This window comes from Diabrotica virgifera, chromosome 10 (assembly GCF_917563875.1).
Source record: "Diabrotica virgifera virgifera chromosome 10, PGI_DIABVI_V3a".
NCBI classification, from domain to species: Eukaryota; Metazoa; Arthropoda; class Insecta; order Coleoptera; family Chrysomelidae; genus Diabrotica; species Diabrotica virgifera.
In genome coordinates this window covers 31418443-31440665 of record NC_065452.1, presented here as the reverse complement: position 1 = coordinate 31440665, position 22223 = coordinate 31418443, and the positions used below count along the sequence as shown (strand labels likewise).

General features: G+C 32.8%; 1 protein-coding gene across 2 annotated transcripts in view; it reads right to left on the bottom strand.

The window, feature by feature from the left end:
* The window catches only part of LOC126893188 (glutaminase liver isoform, mitochondrial), a 112195-nt gene that overhangs the window by 45044 nt on the left and 44928 nt on the right, over positions 1-22223 (bottom strand). For both annotated transcript variants that reach the window (XM_050663142.1, XM_050663143.1), the window contains exons 4-5: positions 21623-21710; positions 21434-21570 (exon numbers count right to left, since the gene is read on the bottom strand). In XM_050663142.1, coding sequence (XP_050519099.1) covers positions 21434-21570; positions 21623-21710 — 225 coding nt within the window. The remainder of the gene's footprint in view (positions 1-21433; positions 21571-21622; positions 21711-22223) is intronic.

Genomic DNA, 22223 nt, shown 5'->3' with positions numbered 1-22223 from the left:
TACAGCTCTTAAAATATCTGTTCCGTTGGTGGTGCTGACGGAATCAAGTAACTTAAATTAAAATAAGTGTAAAAACAACGAACAGTAATATTTATTTATTTTTGGTTAAAAAGGCGTGCTTATATCTAGTAATAGGGTTATTATTATTTGGCCCAGCGAGGGTTATGTATCGACTCGTTGTTGTGGATCGACTGACTGAAAACAGATGTCTGGGGTTTGAGTTAAAGACTAATTTATTGACATAAAGAGGCTGGCCCTTAGAAGCGTCATCGAATGCATTTCAAAAGTGTTTTATTAAGGTCTGATAAGGTAACTATTTAATGGGGAATTTGTTTCCTAGAAAAAAACATTAATCTTATACAATCTGGTGTTGTATTTTAGGAGCGAAACACATGTGAATTTTTAAATAACCCATGTTATTTTCGTTTAGAAAAGAAAGTTAATATGTATCTATCTGAAAGTTAATATCTATCATACACAAATTTGTGTAACATGCCCAACATAAAACTCTAGGTAAACTATATTTGGGTCACCCTCCTCCTCCTTATCCTTTGAGCCCTTATTAGGACGGGATGACACTCTAAATATTGTTATCTTGCTGTCTCCATTGGCTACGATCCTGTTCTATATGGACGGCTTCATGTAGGGATTTTTCCACCAGTCTTCATTTGGTCCGCTCATCGTGATGGAGATCTTCCATTCGATCTTCGACCTTTCCTTCCACTACCAATAGTTCCTTAGTTTCTGTTCTTCTTGCTACGTGGCCGAAGTAAACTAGGTATGCTCTGTTTACTTTTTTAATAGCCTGTCTTTTATATGAATTTCTTCCAGAGTTGACAGTTTGATTCTGTGTTCTGCCCAGGATACACGTGAATTCTTCTGTGTATGCAAAATATTTCGAAGGCTTCCATCTTACTTCATTGTTTTTTTTTGACAATCCATGTGTTAGGTATGTAGCAATGCGAAAAATATTGGCATTGGCCAATCTGAGCTTAGTAGTCCTTGTCTACGATCATTATGTTTGTTTTTCCGGTTTTGGTCTGAAGTTCAAATTCTTTGCTGATCCGGCTTAACCGTCCGGTGATGGTAATAATTTCGACCTCATTCGCTGCTAGTGAAAGTATGTCATTTGTCATTTGCTTATCGCAGGTTACTGATTTTTCTGTCTCCAATAGTGATTCCTCCATCCCATTCGTCTAGTATTTTTCTCATCATATATTTAGAATATATGCTGTATGATAATGGTGCTAGTACGTAGCCCTGTCTATTCCCTTTCTTTATATTGCGTGTACTTTAACTTCGGCTGTGTTTTTATCATACAGATTTCCTATTAGGTTAACTAGGTGGTTAGGTGTTTACAAAAATAATCTCAAACCGCTTAACATCAAAATTAGACGGGTATCAATCAAAAGAACAAGCAGGATTTAGGAAAGGTTTTAGCACCTGTGACCACCTCTTGACAATGAATATCCTTATAGAAAAAACCAACGAATATTACATACCGATTTTCATCCCTTTTGTTGACTTTGAAAAAGCCTTTGACAGTGTTAAGCATTGTGCTGTAAAAAGCTTACTACACAATAGCAGAATAGACTACAGACACACATAATTAATAAACAACATCTACAGAAATGCTACAACCAGAATAAAACTGCACGAACATACAAACTCTATAGCGATAAAAAGAAGAATAAGACATGATGACACAATATTACCAAAGCTATTTAATCAGGTATTAGAAGACATATGAAAGAAATTACAATGGGAAAATAAAGGAATCAAAATAAATGGACAATACTTGAGTCATCTTAGATACGACGATGATATTATCCTGATAGCCAAGAGTAAAGAAGAACTGAAAAATATGCTCGAAGAAGTAGAACATCAGACAAAAACAGTAGGTTTAAGAATGAATCTAGGCAAAACAAAGACGATGACAAACACAGAACAAAATACTGCTATCACAATTCGAGGAAGGGAAATAGAACTAGTACGAAAATATATACAGGGTGTAACGAAAATACAGGTCATAAATTAAATCACATATACTGAGACCAAAAATAGTTCGAATAAACCTAATTTACCTTAGTACAAATATGCACATAAAAAAAGTTACAGCCCTTTGAAGTTACAAAATGAAAATCTATTTTTTCGATTATATCGAAAACTATTAGAGACTTTTTATTAGAAATAGAGATGTGGCATTCTTACGGCAGGAGCATCTTAAATAAAAATTATAGTGAAATTTGTGTACCCCATAAAAATTTTATGGGGCTTTTGTTCCCTTAAACCCCCCCAAACTTTTGTGTACGTTCCAATTAAATTATTATTGTGGTACTATTAGTTAAATTCAATATTTGTAAAACTTTTTTGCCTCTTAGTATTTTTTTATAAGGCTGTATTTATCGAGTTGCGGCTTCTTCTTTAATATGTTTACATAAAAATTTTATGGGGGTTTTGTTCCTTTAAACCCCCCAAATGTTTGTGTATGTTCCAATTAAACTTTTACTGCGGTACCATTAGTTAAACACAGTATTTTTAAAACTTTTTTGTCTCTTTGTATTTTTTCGAGAAGGCACTTTTTATCGAGATATTACTTATTTTTAATATGGTTCAAAATATACCTAAAAATGTAAATCATAAATAAATTTTCATATTACTTCCTTGTCTCCATAATCGTACTTAGCCATATACAAATATGTGGTGGATTTGACAAATATTCAAAATATCTCGTACTTTTCGAAAAAGTACTAAGAGGCAAAAAAGTTTTTAAAATATTGTGTTTCACTAATGGTACTACTATAATAATTAAATTGGAACGTACACAAAAGTTTGGGATGGTTTAAAGAACAAAACCCCCATAAATTTTTTATGGGGTGTCCAAATTTCACTATAATTTTTTCTTAAGATACTACTACTATAAGAATGCCACATGTGTATTTTCAATAAAAGATCTCGAATAGTTTTCGATATATTGGAAAAAATCGATTTTCATTTTGTAACTTAAAAGGGCTGTAACTTTTTTTATGTGCACATTTGTACTAAGGTAAGTTAGGTTTAATCGAACTATTTTTGGTCCCAGAATATGTGATTAAATTTATGACCTGTATTTTTGTTACACCCTGTATATTTGGGACAAGTAATAAAAGTGAGCAGAGAAAATCAAACAGAAGAAATTAAAAGACGTATAAGATTAGCACGGGCGGCATTTGACAAATGGAGGTACATCCTGATGAATAAGAAATTTGCGCAACAACTAAGTCTAAAGTATTCAACCAGTGTGTTACTAGTAATCACGTATGGAGCGCAAACTTGGACAGTAACCAAAAATAATATGGATAAACTTATAAAAACACAGAGAGCAATGGAAAGACAGATTAATAACTCCAACAGAGATTCATAACAGAGACATAACTCCAAAACGATCAACTTTAGAGAAACATTACAAGAGACCTTTTTTGTTCGGAATGGTCCAAAAAATCTAAATATAATCTGACGGGGTCGAAATTTTTTTTTACAATTTGGTTAAGAAAAAATTATTTAAATGAATTAGGACCAGTTGGTCACTAATTATTCACAAGGGTGACCGTTTAAACATTATTCAAGAGTATCTCATGAGAGTGATTATGCAAAAAAAATTATGGGATTATTTTTTCGAACTAATTCGAGCTTTTGTCTAAAATAAAGTGTAAACATCAACGATAAAAATAAAAAAACTCATGATTTCAGATAATTGAAGAAGATATTTTAAACAATTCTTATATCAACATTTATTTTATCACACATTATAGTCCAAGGAAACAAGGTTTTTTTTTTCGGGACACTCACCCAACCAGGTTACCAATGTGTGTTGTTGGGTACAGTGGAACCTCGATTATCCGTCTCTCCATTAACCGTTCCATTAACCGTCACCTCTGTTAACCGTCAGGGTCCATATATTTCCAAGTCACCGTCAGGGTCCAAGTTGTATTGACTACATAAGCAAAAATTGAGTCATCAATTGAATGGTATAATTTGTGATGAGAATTTCAAACAGCTATCGATTGCTGACAGATGATGAAATCGTTGAAATGGCAACAGAGGCGGAAGAAACAGATTCAAAAGCTGAGACTTGGAATTTGACGGTGGCGATGTCGCTGATGCTATTGCAAATGACAAAAATTTGAAGAGGCTAGATTTGAGTAAAGAGGCTAGAAACAATGCATCGCACATGCAACAATTCATCGAGTGATATTATCAACAAGAAGCCAATGAAGTAGATTGCATTGTCTTACGCCGATTATGAAATTCAGCCGTTGTAAAATGTGAAGCAACAGTAAAACAAACAAAGATTTTAGAATATTTTAAACCAAATTGATTCAATTATATGTACTTCTTATATTGTCAAAAATAACATACAAATAAAATTTGATAGTTGCACTATGACCTTTTAATTTTTTTAGTGTTCTGTTAACCGTCTTTTCGATTATCCGTCATACCCTTGGTCCCTTGCCCTGACGGATAATAGAGGTTCCACTGTACTATGTACCTAATACATTATACGCTAAACATCAAAATTAACGCACCACCTTAAAAATGGGACATTTTTGATGTCTCGTATTTCCTAAACTTGTCCGATTTGAGTGATTTTTTAATATATTATAGCTTTATTCTTCAAGAATATCGATGTAATAATATTATTGCTAAACAGGTAAGTGTAATTGTATATCGGGTTTAACAATGATAGTGTTTTTTCCTCAAAGTTTGGAACACTCTGTGGAATATTCTAGCGAATATAAAATATTAAAATTAAAACTCAACTGTAGACTTAGGCTTTTTTAACATTTTGCTTTTCGATTCATTTGCTTATGTGGGATAATAAAAAAGTTCGGTACTTTAACAACTAGCCATGTTATTAATCAATACAGGGTGTTTCTAAATAAGTGCGACAAACTTTAAGGGGTAACTCTGCATGAAAAAATAATGATATGTCCGCAAATGCTTCGTTTCCGAGATATGGGATGTTGAATTTTTTCTTACAAACTGACGGTTTATTTATTGCTCTAAAACCGGTTGAGATATGCAAATAAACTTTACTAGGTTTTAAGAGGTAGTTATTGCACATTTTTGACATACAATTAAGAATTTTATATTCACCATTGGCGTGCATACGGGTCATATTACCCGCTCATATTACCCGTATGCACGCCAATGGTGAATATAAAATTCTTAATTGTTTGCCAAAAAATGCGCAATAACTCCCTCTAAAAAACCTACCAAATTGCATTTGCATATCTCAACTGGTTTTAGAGCAATAAATAAATCGTCAGTTTGTAAGAAAAAATTCAAGCGCATTTCGGAAACGAAGCATTTGCGAACATATGTTTATAAAGCAAACGGTCATTACTTTTTCATGCAGAATTACTCCTTAAAGTTTGTCGCACTTATTTAGAAACACCCTGTATTGATGAAGTACGTTGCTAGTTGTTAAACTACCTAACTTTTTTATTATCAATATTTTATATACGCCAGAATATTCCACAGGGTGTTCCAAACTTTGAGGAAAAAACAGACTATCATTGTTACACCCGGTATACTATGACACGTATCTGTTTAGCAACAATATTATTACATCGATATTCTTGAAGAATAGAGCTATAACATATTAAAAAAATCACTAAAATCGGACAACAGTTTTAGGAAATACAAGACATCAAAAATGCCCCATTTTTAAGGTGGTGCGTTAATGTTGATGCTTAGTGTCTCTATATAAGACAAAAATGACCGTCACAGTTCGGAGGCATAATATAATAGTTATTAACCAATAAGGCTCAAAAATGGCAGTTTTTTGTTTAAATTGCTACAGGTAAAAATAGCGTAAATAAATATATTATTTATAGCAAGTATTAATCTTTTAGTATATGGTTAAAGGTTTACAATGGCAGTTTTTGAATTTCCATCAGATGATTTGTTGTAAATTGCAAAATAAGGCTATAATTTTAAAAATCAAAAATTTTCTACAACTTTTTTAAAAATAAATTTAAGACTTTGATCTTGCACGAGAAGTTGAGTCAAGTAGTCCTTATTATGCACAAATATTTCAAAATGACTCTTTAATTAGTTTAAATTTTATTCAATTTGTTTATCCCACATAGCGCTTGTTTTTGCCATGTTATTGTTCAGAAAATAATAATGATACAACAATTCTGCGTAACCACATGAAAGAAGAAGACTTATATTTTCAACGTATAAATTAATAAGAAGTCGTTTTTAGCATTGCAAAAACATTTTACTAAAGTAGAGTCATTTTTGGCTTATAAATAATTTGAATAACTTTGTTAATATTAACTGTAGACTAAATCCACTTTGGTATTTGAAAATCTGGTATTTTTACACGAATTTAAAAAAAAACGCCTAGGTCAATCAGGGTCAAAGTTAGCCACTTTTTTTATTTAATTCACAGCTACTTCTATATTATGTATCAAAATTCTCCTGTCAGAGTGTTACTTCCCATACTCCTCCCAAACGGCTTGACCGATTATTATGAAATTTTACACGTATATTCTGTACGACTGAGAATAGTTGGAAATCTAGTTTTCATACACATAAGTGATAAGCGTTTTGTCCCCTGATTTTTTTTATTTTTTTTTTTTGACAAAATTGTACCTTACCCCAATTACCTTAATTTTATATGATGTAGTATTACAAATACATACAATCCTTAAGTTTCACCCTTCTATAACCAACCCCTATTTTTAATAGCCATCTATATATTTACATCTATAAAATTCTCCTATCAAATTGTTAGTTGCCATAGTCCTCCGAGATTTTTATGAAATTATATAATATGTATAATCGATAGTTCAGAGAATCGGTCGTATTCTATTTTTCATACCCCTCAGTAATAAGGGGGATTGCCCCCTAACATTTTGCAATGTTACGTGGGGATATATGAACATAATGTACTTTACAATATTACCTATGTACATAATGTCACAGTATTAAAAACAAACAGCAGTGACACTCTCGTCAAGGTTGCACAGTGTTATTACTGTTTGTTATATAGACTGGGATAATGTCTATGAGACTAAGAGTACATACAAATTAAAAAAAAATGATCAAAATCCGTCAACCAGTTCCGGTGATATTAATCGCAGGATATGTTTGAAGAATTAATTTCATTTTTTGAGTGCACGGATTTTATAATTCCCCTCCACTGGCCCCGAGCCGATTTCATCAGGACTTCATTTTTAAAGCTGTATTAATCGCTCTGTTGCAGTTCAAAGTTTACTTAAACTTCTACACATAAACTATATACCTTGAACTTCAAAATGGTGCTAGTTAGGTTGCTTAATTGTTATAAACAAAGTATCTGTGAATTACATAAAAAAGTGGCCTTTGACCTTAATTGAACTAGGTGAAATTTTTTTGTGAAAATTCGTGTAAAAATATCAACTTTACAAATAGCAAAGTGGATTTAGTCTACAGTTAATATTAGCAAAGTTATTCAAATTATTTATAAGCCAAAAATGACTCTACTTTAGTATAATGTTTTTGCAATGGTAACAATCACTTTTATTAATTTTTTATTAAATATGTATATTGAAAATATAGGTCTTCTTCCTTCATGTGGTACCCGCAAAATCGCTTTATCATTATTATTTTCTGAGCAATAACATTGCAAAAAAACCTTTGTGGAATAAATAAATTTAATGCCAATATTATAGCCCTAGGTTCATTTTTACAGAAGTTATAGCAAATTTTTGATTTTCGAAATTTTAGCCTTATTTTGTAATTTCCGAAGCAACAAAAAATGTTCGGATCAAAATTCAAAAACTGCCATTTTAAACCTTTACTCGTCTACTAAAAGATGAATACTCTAAATAAGATATTTAATTACCCTACTTGTACCTGTAGCGATTTAAAAGAAAAAATTGCCATTTTTGGCCCTTATTTGTTATTCTTCTTCTTCTTCTTCTTCTTTTTGTATAGACATGACTCTGTTTTTTTAAATGTGCCTCTAGTAAGTTGTCGTTCCATCGTTTTCGTGGTCTTCCCACTGATCGTCTTCTTATTGGGGAACCGTCTCTCGCTTTCCTAACTACTCTATTTGTTGTCATTCGGCATGTGGTCATTCCATTCTATTCTTCTGTTTCTTACCCAGTTATTAATGTTATCCACCTTGCATCTCCGTCGTATATCTGTACTTCTAGCTCTGTCCCATAGAGTCTTACCATCGATTTTTCGAAGGGTTTTCATCTCCGCTGTTTCGAGCAATCTTTTTGTCCTCTCTGTGTCGGGTCGTGTTTCTGCCACGTATGTCATTACGACATACCCTTAATGACATACTCTTATTTGTTAATAACTAAAATAATTATCGTCCGAACTGTGACGGGCATTTTTGTGCTTATAATGTATTAGTATATAGTACCCAAAAAACCCATTTGCAACTTGGCTGGTAAAGTGTCCTGAAGATGGTGTTTTTTGGTCTTATTTCCGTGGAGTATTACTTCATTAAACGCTTTTATTTAGTTCAATAGTTTGCGTCAAATCTTTAGACGTTAATTTGACTGCCTTCTCTTCAATGCAAATGAATGAAAATTTGCAGACATATGCATTCGCGGGAACAATACACGAATAGTCAATAAAAAAAAATAAAAAAAAAAAGATTTTAATTGAAAACGCTTAAATTCTCTTGTTTTTTACAAGGTAAAAACTTGAAACTTTTACGGATTGTATAGCTAATGATATGAACAATACATAATTTCACTTTTTACGTTAATTGTTTACGTTATGCTTCATTAATAAACAATAAAGTTTCAAATTTTTTGCCGATTCCGACTACTTTTCATGTTAGTACATCATATGTTTTATACATATTTTAATAAACATGATGATATATTTTAATGTTTGAAAAGTGTAAGACTAAAAAGTAAAAAATTAAAAAATATGAACAAAAATTTTTAAGAAACGCTTTTCTTTAGTTACGAGTGACTCAAATTAAAAATATTATAAAAACATCAACTAAAAAGCAAAAAATAAAAAAAAATTGAAAAAATCTAACGCATTCATTAAAGAAAAGCGTGGGGCGGAAACCGTTTATTCGATGAACACGCGCCACGCTTTTCTTTGACGGATGTGAGATGTTTTCAATTTTTTTTATTTTTTGCTTTTTAGTTGATTTTTTATAATATTTTTAATTTGAGTCACTCGTAACTAAAGAAAAGCGTTTCTTAAAAATTTTTTTTTCATATTTTTTTATTTTACAGTTAAATAGAAGATCATAATTCATAATAAACATAAGTTTATAACAACAATAAAAAACTCAATTATTTTACAATTTTACGATCGGTTTACGATTTTTTATTTAACAAATAACTCACCCAATATTACTTATAGCGTTATAGCAAAACGAATGAATTTGTTAATTCAATTAGACATTTCAATAATTTTCGTATGTTGCCTGTTACTGAGAAACACTAAAAAAATATTATTAATTTATCCAGTGGCCAGTATATACACACATTTTTTAAATTTGTTTACTTCGTCAATAATGGTTATCGATTAGGTAATGTAGGGATATTTATCGGCCGCTTAATAAACGAGTCAAGACAGTCAATAGGAATATATAAGTAACCTTCTTGGAAATGAAAAACATGTTTTTCCAGAAAATTCTTGAATTTTATTCAAGAAAGTCTCCTTTTGGGGGATACTATATCTCCGAAACTGTTCACTACGCTTTTGAAATATACATATATGTATGTAAAAGGGCAAAACTGACCGACAAGGGCATACACTGATAGGATGGATCAAAGAACTTTTAAAGCAGCTCTACCTTTCCTTGCTAGAAGAATAAATATATTTAAAACCCAGATAATGACAACTGTAGTCAGCGTATACAGTGATGAGCGCGCTAATAACCGGCAAAATAACGCAAAAGATGGAAAACATAATGTATTGTGAAATCAAAAGAGATTAGACGAGTAAAGGTGGAAATTATCGATATAAACGTATAAATTAACATTACATTACATAGTTTCCCACATTTAGACGTATCGGAGGAGTTTGCCAACTGTCACTGTGACAGTAGAATTTTATAAAATACTCCTTTCACAGATGTCTAAAGGTGGGAAACTATGTAATGTAATGTTAATTTATACGTTTATATCGATAATTTACACCTCTACTAGTGTCATCTCTTTTTATTTCACAATGTATTAAATTTTCCATCTTTTGCGTTATTTTGCCGGTTATTAGCGCGCTCATCACTGTATATACGTACGAACAAGATCCATAAACCAGATATTGGGCTAGGTCACGAGATTCGCATAGGAAGATATCCAACCCGTTTAGCTTATCCGTCATATAAAACTGACTTCTTCTTCTTCTTCTTCTTAACTCAGGCGAGACTCGTTAGTCTCTGGCACATAAAACTGACTTATCATACCATGAAATCATCTGACATACCAATATCCTTAAAAGAAAAAACCTTTCATCAGTGTGTTGTACCAGTGTTGACTTATGGAGCGGAAACGTTGACCGTGATAAGGAGAACAGTGCAAAAGATCCGTGTGGCTGAAAGGACGATGGAACGTGGTATGTTGGGCGTTTTCCCAAACCGCCAGCTACGATGGCAATGGAGATCAGGAGTACAATGTCAACTGTCAGGTAGGTGTCAACGCGACCCTACCTGACAGTTGACAACTTGGATAAAGTGGATAGCTTTATCTATTTAGAAGTCAACGTCAACGTGGTATGTTGGGCGTTTCCCAAATCGCCAGCTACGATGGAAATGGAGATCAGGAGTACAATGTCAACTGTCAGGTAGGTGTCAACGCGACCCTACCTGACAGTTGACAACTTGGATAAAGTGGATAGCTTTATCTATTTAGAAGTCAACGTCAACGTGGTATGTTGGGCGTTTTCCCAAACCGCCAGCTACGATGGCAATGGAGATCAGGAGTACAATGTCAACTGTCAGGTAGGTGTCAACACGACCCTACCTGACGGTTGACAACTTGGAAAAAGTGGATAGCTTTATCTATTTAGAAGTCAACGTCAACATAAAGAAAAACATTGACGATGCAGACCTTAGCAGAAGACTTATCCTAGCCAATACGACAGACTTTGCTATGGACCAGATATTTAAATCTCGAGACGTAGGTACATCGAAGAAATAAGATACTTAGAATAAAAGAAGAAGAAGAAGAAGAACTAAATTATTAGATAGAGTTCCCCCCATTGTCAAGTGCGAACGAGTTATGTAAATTTAAAAAAAAATTCATGGATTTACACATAGGACTTACACATGGATAAATAGTTATATTTTCGTTTAGACTGGCAGTCTTTTGGATTTATGGATTAAAATTAAAATGATTACAAGGAGTTCAGGCATCCAATCAATTGAAATAGGTTAAATAAAGTAAATATTACCAAATGTATTGAACATATTTTGGATATCGCTAATAGCGTTATGAACGTCATAATTGCCAGTATCATAAACTGCTACATTACACATATGACAACTTCAAAATATCATTAGATTACCATTAGTTGTTATGTTAATTATAACGTTATTTTGATTAACGGTTTTCCCACAGTAGCCTATGTATTATTCAAAGACATTATAAATGAAAGAAAATGCATAAATAATCATCGAAAAGTTTTTAGTCTCGGTGAAAAGGAAGATAGGTGGAAAGTACATTGGCGCGCATGCGGGTCAAATTACCCGTATGCGCGCCAATGTAGAATATACAATTTTTAATTGTATGTCAAAAAATGCGCAATAACTTCAAAATTACTTCTTCTTAAAACCTACCAAATTTCATTTGCATATCTCAACCAGTTTTAGAGCAATAAATAAATCGTCAGTTTGTAAGAAAAATTTCAACATCCAGTATCTCTGAAACAAAGGATTTGCAAACATATGTTTATAAAGCAACCTGCCATTATTTTTCATGCGGAATTACCCCTTAAAGTTTCTCGCACTTATTTAGAAACGCCCTGTATTGATGAAGAACATGGCTAGTTGTTAAAGTAGGTATGGTTTGTTCAACAGTAAATGGTTAAATATAATTACTGCGGTCGTAAACATTATTAAATTTATCTGACCTGGCCCATTGTTAATACCCACCCGGAGCGATAAGCAACCGAGGTAGACAGTGTTGGTCTTTTGACAATTACAATAATTACGACTACAAAAACCAAAAAAAATTTGATGTAAAATATTTTGCTTTGCCTTATATACCCGAATAGAAATTAATGTTTTCAAATGAGTTTTAAAATAAATTAAATCTATTTTAATTGCTAAGATTATAGAAAAGCAAACATTCAAACATTAATAATAATTTGTGGTTCTGAAAAGAACCGTTTTTTTAATAGTAACATTTGTAGATTTGATGAAAGTATCACTCCACACATAGTTCCGTTTCGCTATCGCTATCCTCACCTAAATTAATTATGATCGGTCCAATTATATTATGAACGAATTTTCTTTTCCTATTACGTGTCGGACTGAATTTCTCCAACTATTTGGAAGAATATCATTGACAAATTTTCTTATTAACTCTACAACAGTACTACTTAACGTTGGAGAAATGTTTTGTGACCTCACGTTAGACTTCAATTCGTGCCACATATGTTCTATGGGATTAAACATACAATAATAGGGTGGAAGCCGCAGCTGTATGTCCCATTTCCTCTGCCAATGTATCACAAACATATACTTTTTTTTATAGAAAATGCCTTTAACTTCTAAAAGCTCTTGTTTGGTATAACAATCTTCAAAATACATATCATTAGTCTCCATGTAATTTTGAATTTCCAATTTAGTGTTATTCAAGTTTGGAGCCTTACTTAGTTGGCGACTGTGATAGCTTGCATTGTCCATTACTATCACGCTATTCTGAGGAATGTTTGGCATAAGATTATTTTTGAACCATTCTTCAAAAAGTTCTGCCGTTGTATCTTCATGGTAGTCGACGCAGGAGTCTTTAATGTTCTTTGCAGAAAGCCGCAGGGCATTTGGAACCCAACCATTTTCCGATCCAGAAAATTGTTTGTCTTGCTTTCAAGGAATGAAAGCAGTGTAAGATGCTTACCGAATTGTTCAACCTGATTTTATTTTAAATGCCAACGAACAAGACCTTCAAAACAAAGCAATCAACTTCGTAAAACGTTTTCCAGATGAGAGATGGAGGGTTTACCCCCCCCCCCTTCCTCTGGGGGTTAAACCCCCGATAGCCCCAATAGGGGGCCCCCAGTTCACGTTTGCCCCTGGGCCCCCAACATCGTAGTTACGGCCATAACATATTAAAAATCGAGGTTGAGGAAATTCGAGACATCAAAAATGACCCATTTTTAAGGTGGTGCGTTAATTTCTTGAAGTACTGTATATGTTACGGGCAAAGTTAGGAAAATGGGCAATTCTAGGATTACCCGGGTAAAGCCCAAAGTACTCGCCAGGTTTTGGTAAAATATCACTTGTTGGGGAAAACTCATTTCAAATTTTAAAAAATGTGTTTAAAAAAGCTTTATTTTTGTTTTTTAAAAAAGTTTCTAGTATTAAAAATAAAGCTCTTTTTAAACACTTTAAAAAAGTTTAAATTAGTTTTCCCCAAAAAGTGCTTCATTTTTTGATATTTTACCAAAACCTGGCGAGCGCTTCAGACTTTACCCGGGTAATCCTAGATAGAATTACAGTCGAACCCCCTTATTGGAATAGCCTTCGTGTCAAGCAAAAATATTCTTATAACCGGGATATTCTAATAACCGATCATTGGTGGCTAGCCGTAATAAGCGTACCGAATATACGTAATACTAGTACCAACATACTATGTTAATATAATATATATTATTAAAAAACCAAATTACATTATATTATGTGGATGCAGACAGTAATTAATATGAAATGTATGCAATATATCATCATCATCATGGCATCTACACTCCTAGCGGAGTGATTGCCGCCCTCTTTGGGCTCTTCCGATTCGTTTGTCGCGGTGAATCAATCCGCATTAACATTCTCGTTTTACAATTGGTTGTGTGACTTGGCATCTTCTACAATTTTCCTCCATTCGTTCCTGTTTTTGCTTCTGGTTACCCATTCTCTGACTCCCATCTTCTTAAGCTCCTCCACTATCTGGTTCTCCCATCTAGTTTTGGGTCTTCCTCGTGGTCTGCCTGATACAGGTCTCCATTTGGAAATTTTCTTGATAACGGCTTCTGGATTCCTCCTTTCTCATGTCCCATCCATCTGAGTCTCTGTGCCTTGATAAATCTGACGATGTCTTCTCCTTTCAGAAGTTCTCTTACTTCGTGGTTCATGAGTTTTCTAAATTCATTATTACCTAAGTTTAGTGGTCCTGCTATCCTCCGAATTATTTTCCTGTCTAGGATCCTCAATCTTTCTTCCTCTTTCTGTGTCAGACACATTACTTCAGCGCCATATGTGATTACTGGTCTAATTGCCGCTTTGTAAATTTTCAGTTTTGTATTCTGAGTAAGCTTCTTATCTTTGAGGAAGTTACTGTATTTCCAGTAGGTTCTGTTTCCTGCCTGGATTCTGTCATTAATTTCGATATATATATATATATATATATATATATATATATATATATATATATATATATATATATATATATATATATATATATAATATAGTTTGTAGACAAAGGAAATTATTTTACGACTGAATTTGTCGGTAAACGATTGAATTGGTACTCATAAAAACGCAATAAAATATTTGTGACCTATCTGACAAACCCAACTAATATAAATAAAACAGCACTACAGGCCTTCGGAGCCCTTGGTGAGAAACCATAATACAAGACATAATTTAAATTTTTACGAAATTCGAAATTGTAGGTAAAAATTTATTCGTTGACCTGAATAATATTCTAATAAGCGGTCTTGTTTTATTAATACGTATTCCAATAAACGGATAAATTTATTAAGGAGTAAATGGAAACGTTTCGGGACCTCGAGTTTATATTCCATAAACCGGGATATTCCTATAACCGGTACTTTAATAAGCGGGTTCGACTGTACTCGTTTACCTAACTTTACCCGCAACATATAATCCGATTCTCGTCTTCCGTGAGGTGTAGAGACGTTGGAGGTTGGAGGAAAGTAGATTGGTCGAAATAGTTTTTGAGGCAAGAAGAATAAAAACAAGGAAAACATGTAGAAGACATTTAATATTTATCAAGGAACAAGAAAAATGGAAGGAATAGATGAAAGCATATCCAAAAATTTTTAGTGGTATAAGAAAAAGCTAAAAAAGAAGAAAGGGAGAATTATAGAAAGAAGGAGAAGAATTATAGAATTTGACTATTATTTTAGGATTTCAAAATATTTCGGAACATCCTATATAATAGAAAACTATTTAGAATCCTACATTTTTGTGGTTTTTGTTTCAATTAAACATCGTGTACTGATACTCATTTGGTAAGTCTCGAGTAAACTGTATTTATATTAGTCTAAGAGCTAGTGAATCCTCCGAGTAACGGTCTTCCTGTATGGCTAGAAATTTGTATAGTGATAATTTATAGCAGACCAAGGCTAAAAACAATGACCTGGCAGGCATCAGCCCTGCACTTGTATTTACAAGGTGAATCGAAAAGTGCATAGTTTAGGGGGTAAAATAAACTTTCTCCTGTAAAGTTTAAATTTAAGTATGTGTTTGAGTAAGTCATTTAGAAGAAATGTGTACAATGTTTTAGAAGAAATGTTGCCAGGCGAGGGGAAAGATTAGGGTTTTTTTCCTAAAATTATTTTTTTTGCATCGAACAAAGTTTTTTTAGGTTTTTTGATTTATGCCAAACAGAAAAGGTCTTTAGCGACTTTTTTATTAGGTTAATAGTTTTTGACATATTATAAGCGATTAAAAATTTAAAAATTGCGAAATCGGCCATTTTTAAACCTGAATCGGACATTTAACTGAAAATTTCAATGTTACCAAGGTAGGTAGATATTCCTTAAATATCGATTGATGAAATCCCGAAGAGTTTTTCACAATACAATATCGAAAACCCCTTTGTTTTTTAATTGCTAATCAAGCGGGCGCGACACTGTAGTATAAGTGAGGACGTTTGAGTTTGCATAAATTCATTATCTCGAGAATGGGCAAATTTGAAGAGAAATCCTCAGACAGGTTGATTTTTATTTTTAAATTAGGACTTTTTGGCATATATATAATACTAGTGACGTCATCCATCTGGGCGTGATGACGTAATCGATGATTTTTTTAATGTGAGTAGGGGTTGTGTGATAGCTCGTTTGAAAGGTTATTTAATTCTCTATTCAGTAATATAAACGTTAATATAATTATTTATACAGGGTGTGCAACAAATTTTTCTTCTTTTTGTGTAAATTAATTTAATAATTTTTTTGTACACCCTGTATAAATAATTATGTTAATGTTTATATTACTGAATAAATAATTAAATAACCTTTCAAATGAGCTATCACACAGCCCCTACTCTCATTTAAAAAATCATCGATTACGTCATCACGCCCAGATGGATGACGTCACTAGTATTATATATATGCCAAAAATTCCTAATTTAAAAATAAAAATCAACCTGTCTGAGGATTTCTCTTCAAATTTGTCCATTCTCGAGATAATGAATTTATTCAAACTAAAACGTCCTCACTTATACTACAGTGTCGCGCCCGCTTAATTAGCAATTAAAAAACAAAGGGGTGTTCGATATTGTATTGCAAAAAACTCTTCGGGATTTCATCAATCGATGTTTAAAGAATATCTACCGCAACATTGAAATTTCCAGTTAAATGTCCGATTCACGGTTAAAAATGGCCGATTTAAAAAAACTAATAACCTAAAAGAAAAGTCACTAAAGACCTTTTCTGTTTGGAATATTCAAGAAACCTAAAAAAACTTTGTTCGATGCAAAAAAAAATTATTTTAGGAAAAAACCCTAATCTTTCTCCTCGCCTGGCAACATTTCTTCTAAAACATTGTACACATTTCTTCTAAATGACTTACTCAAACACATACTTAAATGTATAAAGTAAAGTAAAAATAAACTTTACATGAGAAAGTTTATTTTTCCCCTAAACTATGCACTTTTCGATTCACCTGGTAGATACAAGTGCAGGGCTGATGCCTGCCAGGTCATGGTTTTTAGCCTTGGTGTGCTATGAATTATCACTAGAAAAATTTCTAGCCTTACAGGACGACCGTTAGTCGGAGGGTTCACTAGCTCTTAGACTATATCCAGTGACCTCTGTTTTAAAATGTCTATCTATAGTTTTATTACACCCAATTGATATTCATTACTACTGATCGATTTTTTTGCATGTTATCAATAAATATTGTATGATGACTATATAATAATCTTCCTTATGTCTATAACATTAATTTATGATATAGAAGATTTTAGATACTTGCTAAATAAGTTAGTCATACCTAATGGATTTACTATCATTAGAAAATGTTATTTGAGTTTGACATTATTAGGAAAAATTTATTTTTTAACTTGTTCATAATGTATAATTTAAAACTTATAAAAATAAGAGACTAAAGACTAAGTTTTCAGTCTAATGGCATATAAAACAACATAATGTTACTCTACATCCCACCAGACTGAAAACAATGGGAACCTTCTCTGGTTACACCTCCGAGGCTTCTACAATTTGCAAGCCATAACGGATGCTGAGACTAAGGAAGATGAGGGAATTTTACAATTTATAATTCAGGTCCCATCTGCTCAGCGCGGTAAAGTTACAACGAGAATGGTTCCCTTCGTACTCAAATCAGAGTAAACATGTAAATCAAAAATGAATAACCATTTTCAATTTCGCTGCAAAACGAAAATACAGCCGCACCATATTCTAGTCCAACCAGAGAGTGCAGTCTGATTGTCATTTCTTTTTATCTCACACCTTAATACGTTTTCCATCTTTTGTGCTATTTTGCCGGTTATTAGCGCGCTCATCACTGTATGTCCTGTTTTGTACATTGTGTTAAACAAGCCTACTATAGTGTCTATGGTTTCAACATTTATACATTTTAAGGTTTTTACTGGGATTTGGTCTGGATCTACTGCTTTGCCATTTTTGGTCTTTTTTAATGCAATTTTAATCAATATCTTTAAAGCCACACCATTTTCTACTTCTACTTCCATATGTTCTGTTCTACTAGCTTTAAACAATTCATTAATGTATTCTGTCCATCTCTTTAATATTCAATTAGAAATTAGAGTATTTCGTTAGTATTCAACACCAGTTTCCCATTTGTATCTTTCAATATTCCCCGTTTTTGTTTTCTATTGTTGTGAGTTATTTCTTTAATTTTTTGTGTGTGTGTGTGTTAAAGCTATCATATTTTTTCTGATATTCTTCTATTTCTGCGCATTGTTCTTTTAACCATTCTTCTTTCGATACATTGTAGATTGTGAATGTAATAAATTAAATAAATGAATTAAACAAATTAAGTGTTAAAATTCATAATAAATTAAAAAAAGACATAAAAGTACAGAAAAACCTCGATATGCCGGACCTCTATTTAACGGACTTCGGATATAACGGACAAAAAATCTGGTCAAATGTAAAAAAATTAAAAGCTCCTGTTAATTTTGTGCATTAATCCGTCCAATACCAAGATGCATACTAACGGGTCCTCGTGGATCCCACACGCTATATTTTACAAATAATTTGGAAGAATTGAATTCTGGAAGAAAAATCAGCAAGGACAGGATCTCGGCACTGCTTTGTGCTAACGCCGATGGATCGCATAGATTGATTCCTGTAATTGTTGGCAAATCTCGTAAACCTAGAGTTTTAATAGCTATAATGCATCATCTGCCCGCTTCATTACAACTCTAATAAAGTATGGTTCAGATATTTCCAAAATTTGTTTTTTTAAAGAATTGGTACCTTGAAAAAAATTCAAGGGAAGACACTGGGAATATCGCTGGAAGAGGTGAAACGTTTGTCGATGTTGTCCCGTTCATCCACCTGAAAATATTTTACGTTCAGAAGCCTGCCAACTTTAGTTGTATGTTTTTGCTAAAAAATAGAACATTGCATTCAACCCATGGATCAGGAAATAATTTTGGCAACCAAACGAATACATCGCAGAAAGTTTTTAGATGCTGTAATGGTTGTACTAGAAGTAGAGGATGACCACGAAGAAGATGGATTGATGATGCGGAAGAAGACCTAAAGATTCTATGGGTCAGAAGATGGAGGGAAGTTGCCAGGAATCGACAGGAGTGACGACTTCTTTGTGAGCAGGCCAAGATCCACAACGGATTGTCGAGCCACTTATCATGATGATGATGAATGGTTGTACTGCATGATGAAGATAATGCAGAAGATTCAAGAGGGCAGCGTACCTTGCAAACTTAAAAAGTGTTAGAATTTAAAATCAACAATTAATTTTGCTGCAGCATGAAAAGAGGTGAAAAAGCAAATATTAAAATAATAGTTGGAAGAATTTGTTTGATGGCCAAGATGCAGACAGATTTAGAAGGGTACCTGATTTATGTAGGATAGTACACAATAATGCCTAAGAAGAAGTAGCCGAGGAAGATGTTTTACAATGTTGTTCTGAAGCTATTTCCTTGTGGCATTTTTATGATTAATTATTTATATGGGAAATAAGCCACAATTAAAATGAAAAAAATAATTTTATTAACGTTTCGACGCCCAAATCGGGTGCCGTTGTCAAAATACAAAATATTACTAAAATAAACTAAAGTGTTGTTGCTAAGTAAAAAAATTCTTCTAATAATTTATTTAATCTCACTCATTTATATTGGCAATTCAGACATATATTATACATTTTAAAGTAGAAGACTTTAAAATGATATTGCCAATATTTATGAGTTGCGTTCCTGGGACGACTTACTGAAAGATAGTTCATTCGATTACATGAAATTAACCCCAACTCAAGAATATCCGTCATAAAAAATTATAGCATGTGATATGTCTTTAAAAAGACAACCAAATGCAACGACAGTAAAATTCTCGCGTTAGATACTTCATAGTAAATCACAAGGGAAAACCAGGAAAAAAACCCTGTGATACTATCCCGACATCGTAAGTATTTGGTCTTACATTAATTTACTCTCAAAAAATAATACCAAATTCTGACTTGTAACATGTTTAAATTATAAATAATATTAATAATACTAGATATATAAGTAATACTAAATATAAAATATGTACTAGCTCGATATTATTGACTTACTAATCTTGGTATTTTCTTTCTATTGACTTCCTCTTTCAGTATGGGTAACCACATCCTACTGCATTCTACCGAGGAATTTGCGACACAATTGGTTTCATTTAGCATAATTAGAGCCGCTTCTTTGATTTTTCTCTTTTTACTATCTGATTCTTTCAGGACTATACTTGAATCTCTCCACTGAACTCTATGTTCATTATCCCATGCGTGTTGACATATTTGAGATCTCTCAAATTCTCTATTTTTAATATAAGATTGATGTTCACTTATTCTAACGTCTAATGGTCTTGATGTCTCACCTAAATAAAATTGTTCGCATTCACAAGAATTTTACTGTCGTTGCATTTGGTTGTCTTTTTAAAGACATATCACATGCTATAATTTTTTATGACGGATATTCTTGAGTTGGGGTTAATTTCATGTAATCGAATGAACTATCTTTCAGTAAGTCGTCCCAGGAACGCAACTCATAAATATTGGCAATATCATTTTAAAGTCTTCTACTTTAAAATGTATAATATATGTCTGAATTGCCAATATAAATGAGTGAGATTAAATAAATTATTAGAAGAATTTTTTTGCTTAGCAACAACACTTTAGTTTATTTTAGTAATATTTTGTATTTTGACAACGGCACCCGATTTGGGCGTCGAAACGTTAATAAAATTATTTTTTTCATTTTAATGGTGGCTTATTTCCCATATAAATAATTAATCATGTTTTACAATGGCTAGAAGTAGACGAAGGGGTATAACATCATGACCCTGGGTATAACATCATGACTGAAAGTGAAACAGCAGATGAAGTTGTGAACCTAAAAAATGAGGATGGAAATGAAGATAGCGAAAAAACAAAGCAATACTGCCAACAGTGAAGTTATCAGTGGTAAGATCGCGTTTCAACAATCTAATAACATTTATTGATTATTTGTCAGATAAAGAAGTTCAACTGTATTATACGAATTTTCGTAATTTTGGAAAGTTGATTATAAAAAAACAGCAAACTTCAAAAGTGCAAACAAAATTTGGTTGATTTTTTGTATCTTTATATACCTATCTAAATATAGTGCACCTACCTACATTTTTCAATAACCGTTTTTTGATTTATTTATACCTATTTTTATATAACGGACTTTCGGCTTTAACGGACACACTGTCCCTGAATTAGTACGTTATATCGAGGTTTTACTGTATTACAAAACTAAAGACAAACTAACACAAAGCAATTCTGATTACATACCTTCTAAATTGTTCTAGTGTTAGCTTCTGAGTATCGACATCATTCCCATCAGACTTTGTTTTCGACAACTTTTTTAAGTTCTCCATCATATCCTGCAACCGCAGATCTGTTTTTCTGAGACCTGTAGCCTTGACTGCCTAAAAACGCAATATTGAAACGTTTTGGAAGTATTAAGAATATTTAATATACCGACAAGAACTTTCCAATGTGCAGCAATCCAGTGTCCTGGTTTTTGAACATTTCGAAGAGCGCCACGTCCGTCTCGTAGTCTGAGCCACTGTAAAAGGATGCATTAGGTAAAGATGAAAACAAGGAAAATATACTTGCGAGCAAATAAATCGACTCGTTTTATGCAAATTGGTAACATTTTGTAAAATTTTCCTACTTCTGTATGGCATAGGGAATGCAGCAAACATTGTAATGGACATGTTCTACGGAACTTAGACCTCTATGAATTTGTCAGTGGTCGTCTCAGCCGCTTTTAAAACTAGTCTAGTCGCAACATAGGGGGTCCCGTGGACACTTTTAGTTCGCCGCGATTTGATGGAGGTATTATAGGTTTTTTGGGCCGCTGAATCCAATGGAAGTGGTCTGGAAGCCCAAATGTAGTGCGTTTAATTGTTATTAACAAATTATGGTAAAATTAGGTGTTTTTCAGGAATTATTAGAAGCCCTGTAAAAAAATTGATAGTGTTAAGGTCTTCTCTGATGTATGTTTGGTCGCTGAATCGAATGCGACTAGTCGCGATTACTCAAAATATGTTCTTATTTTGTTAATAACAAAATAATA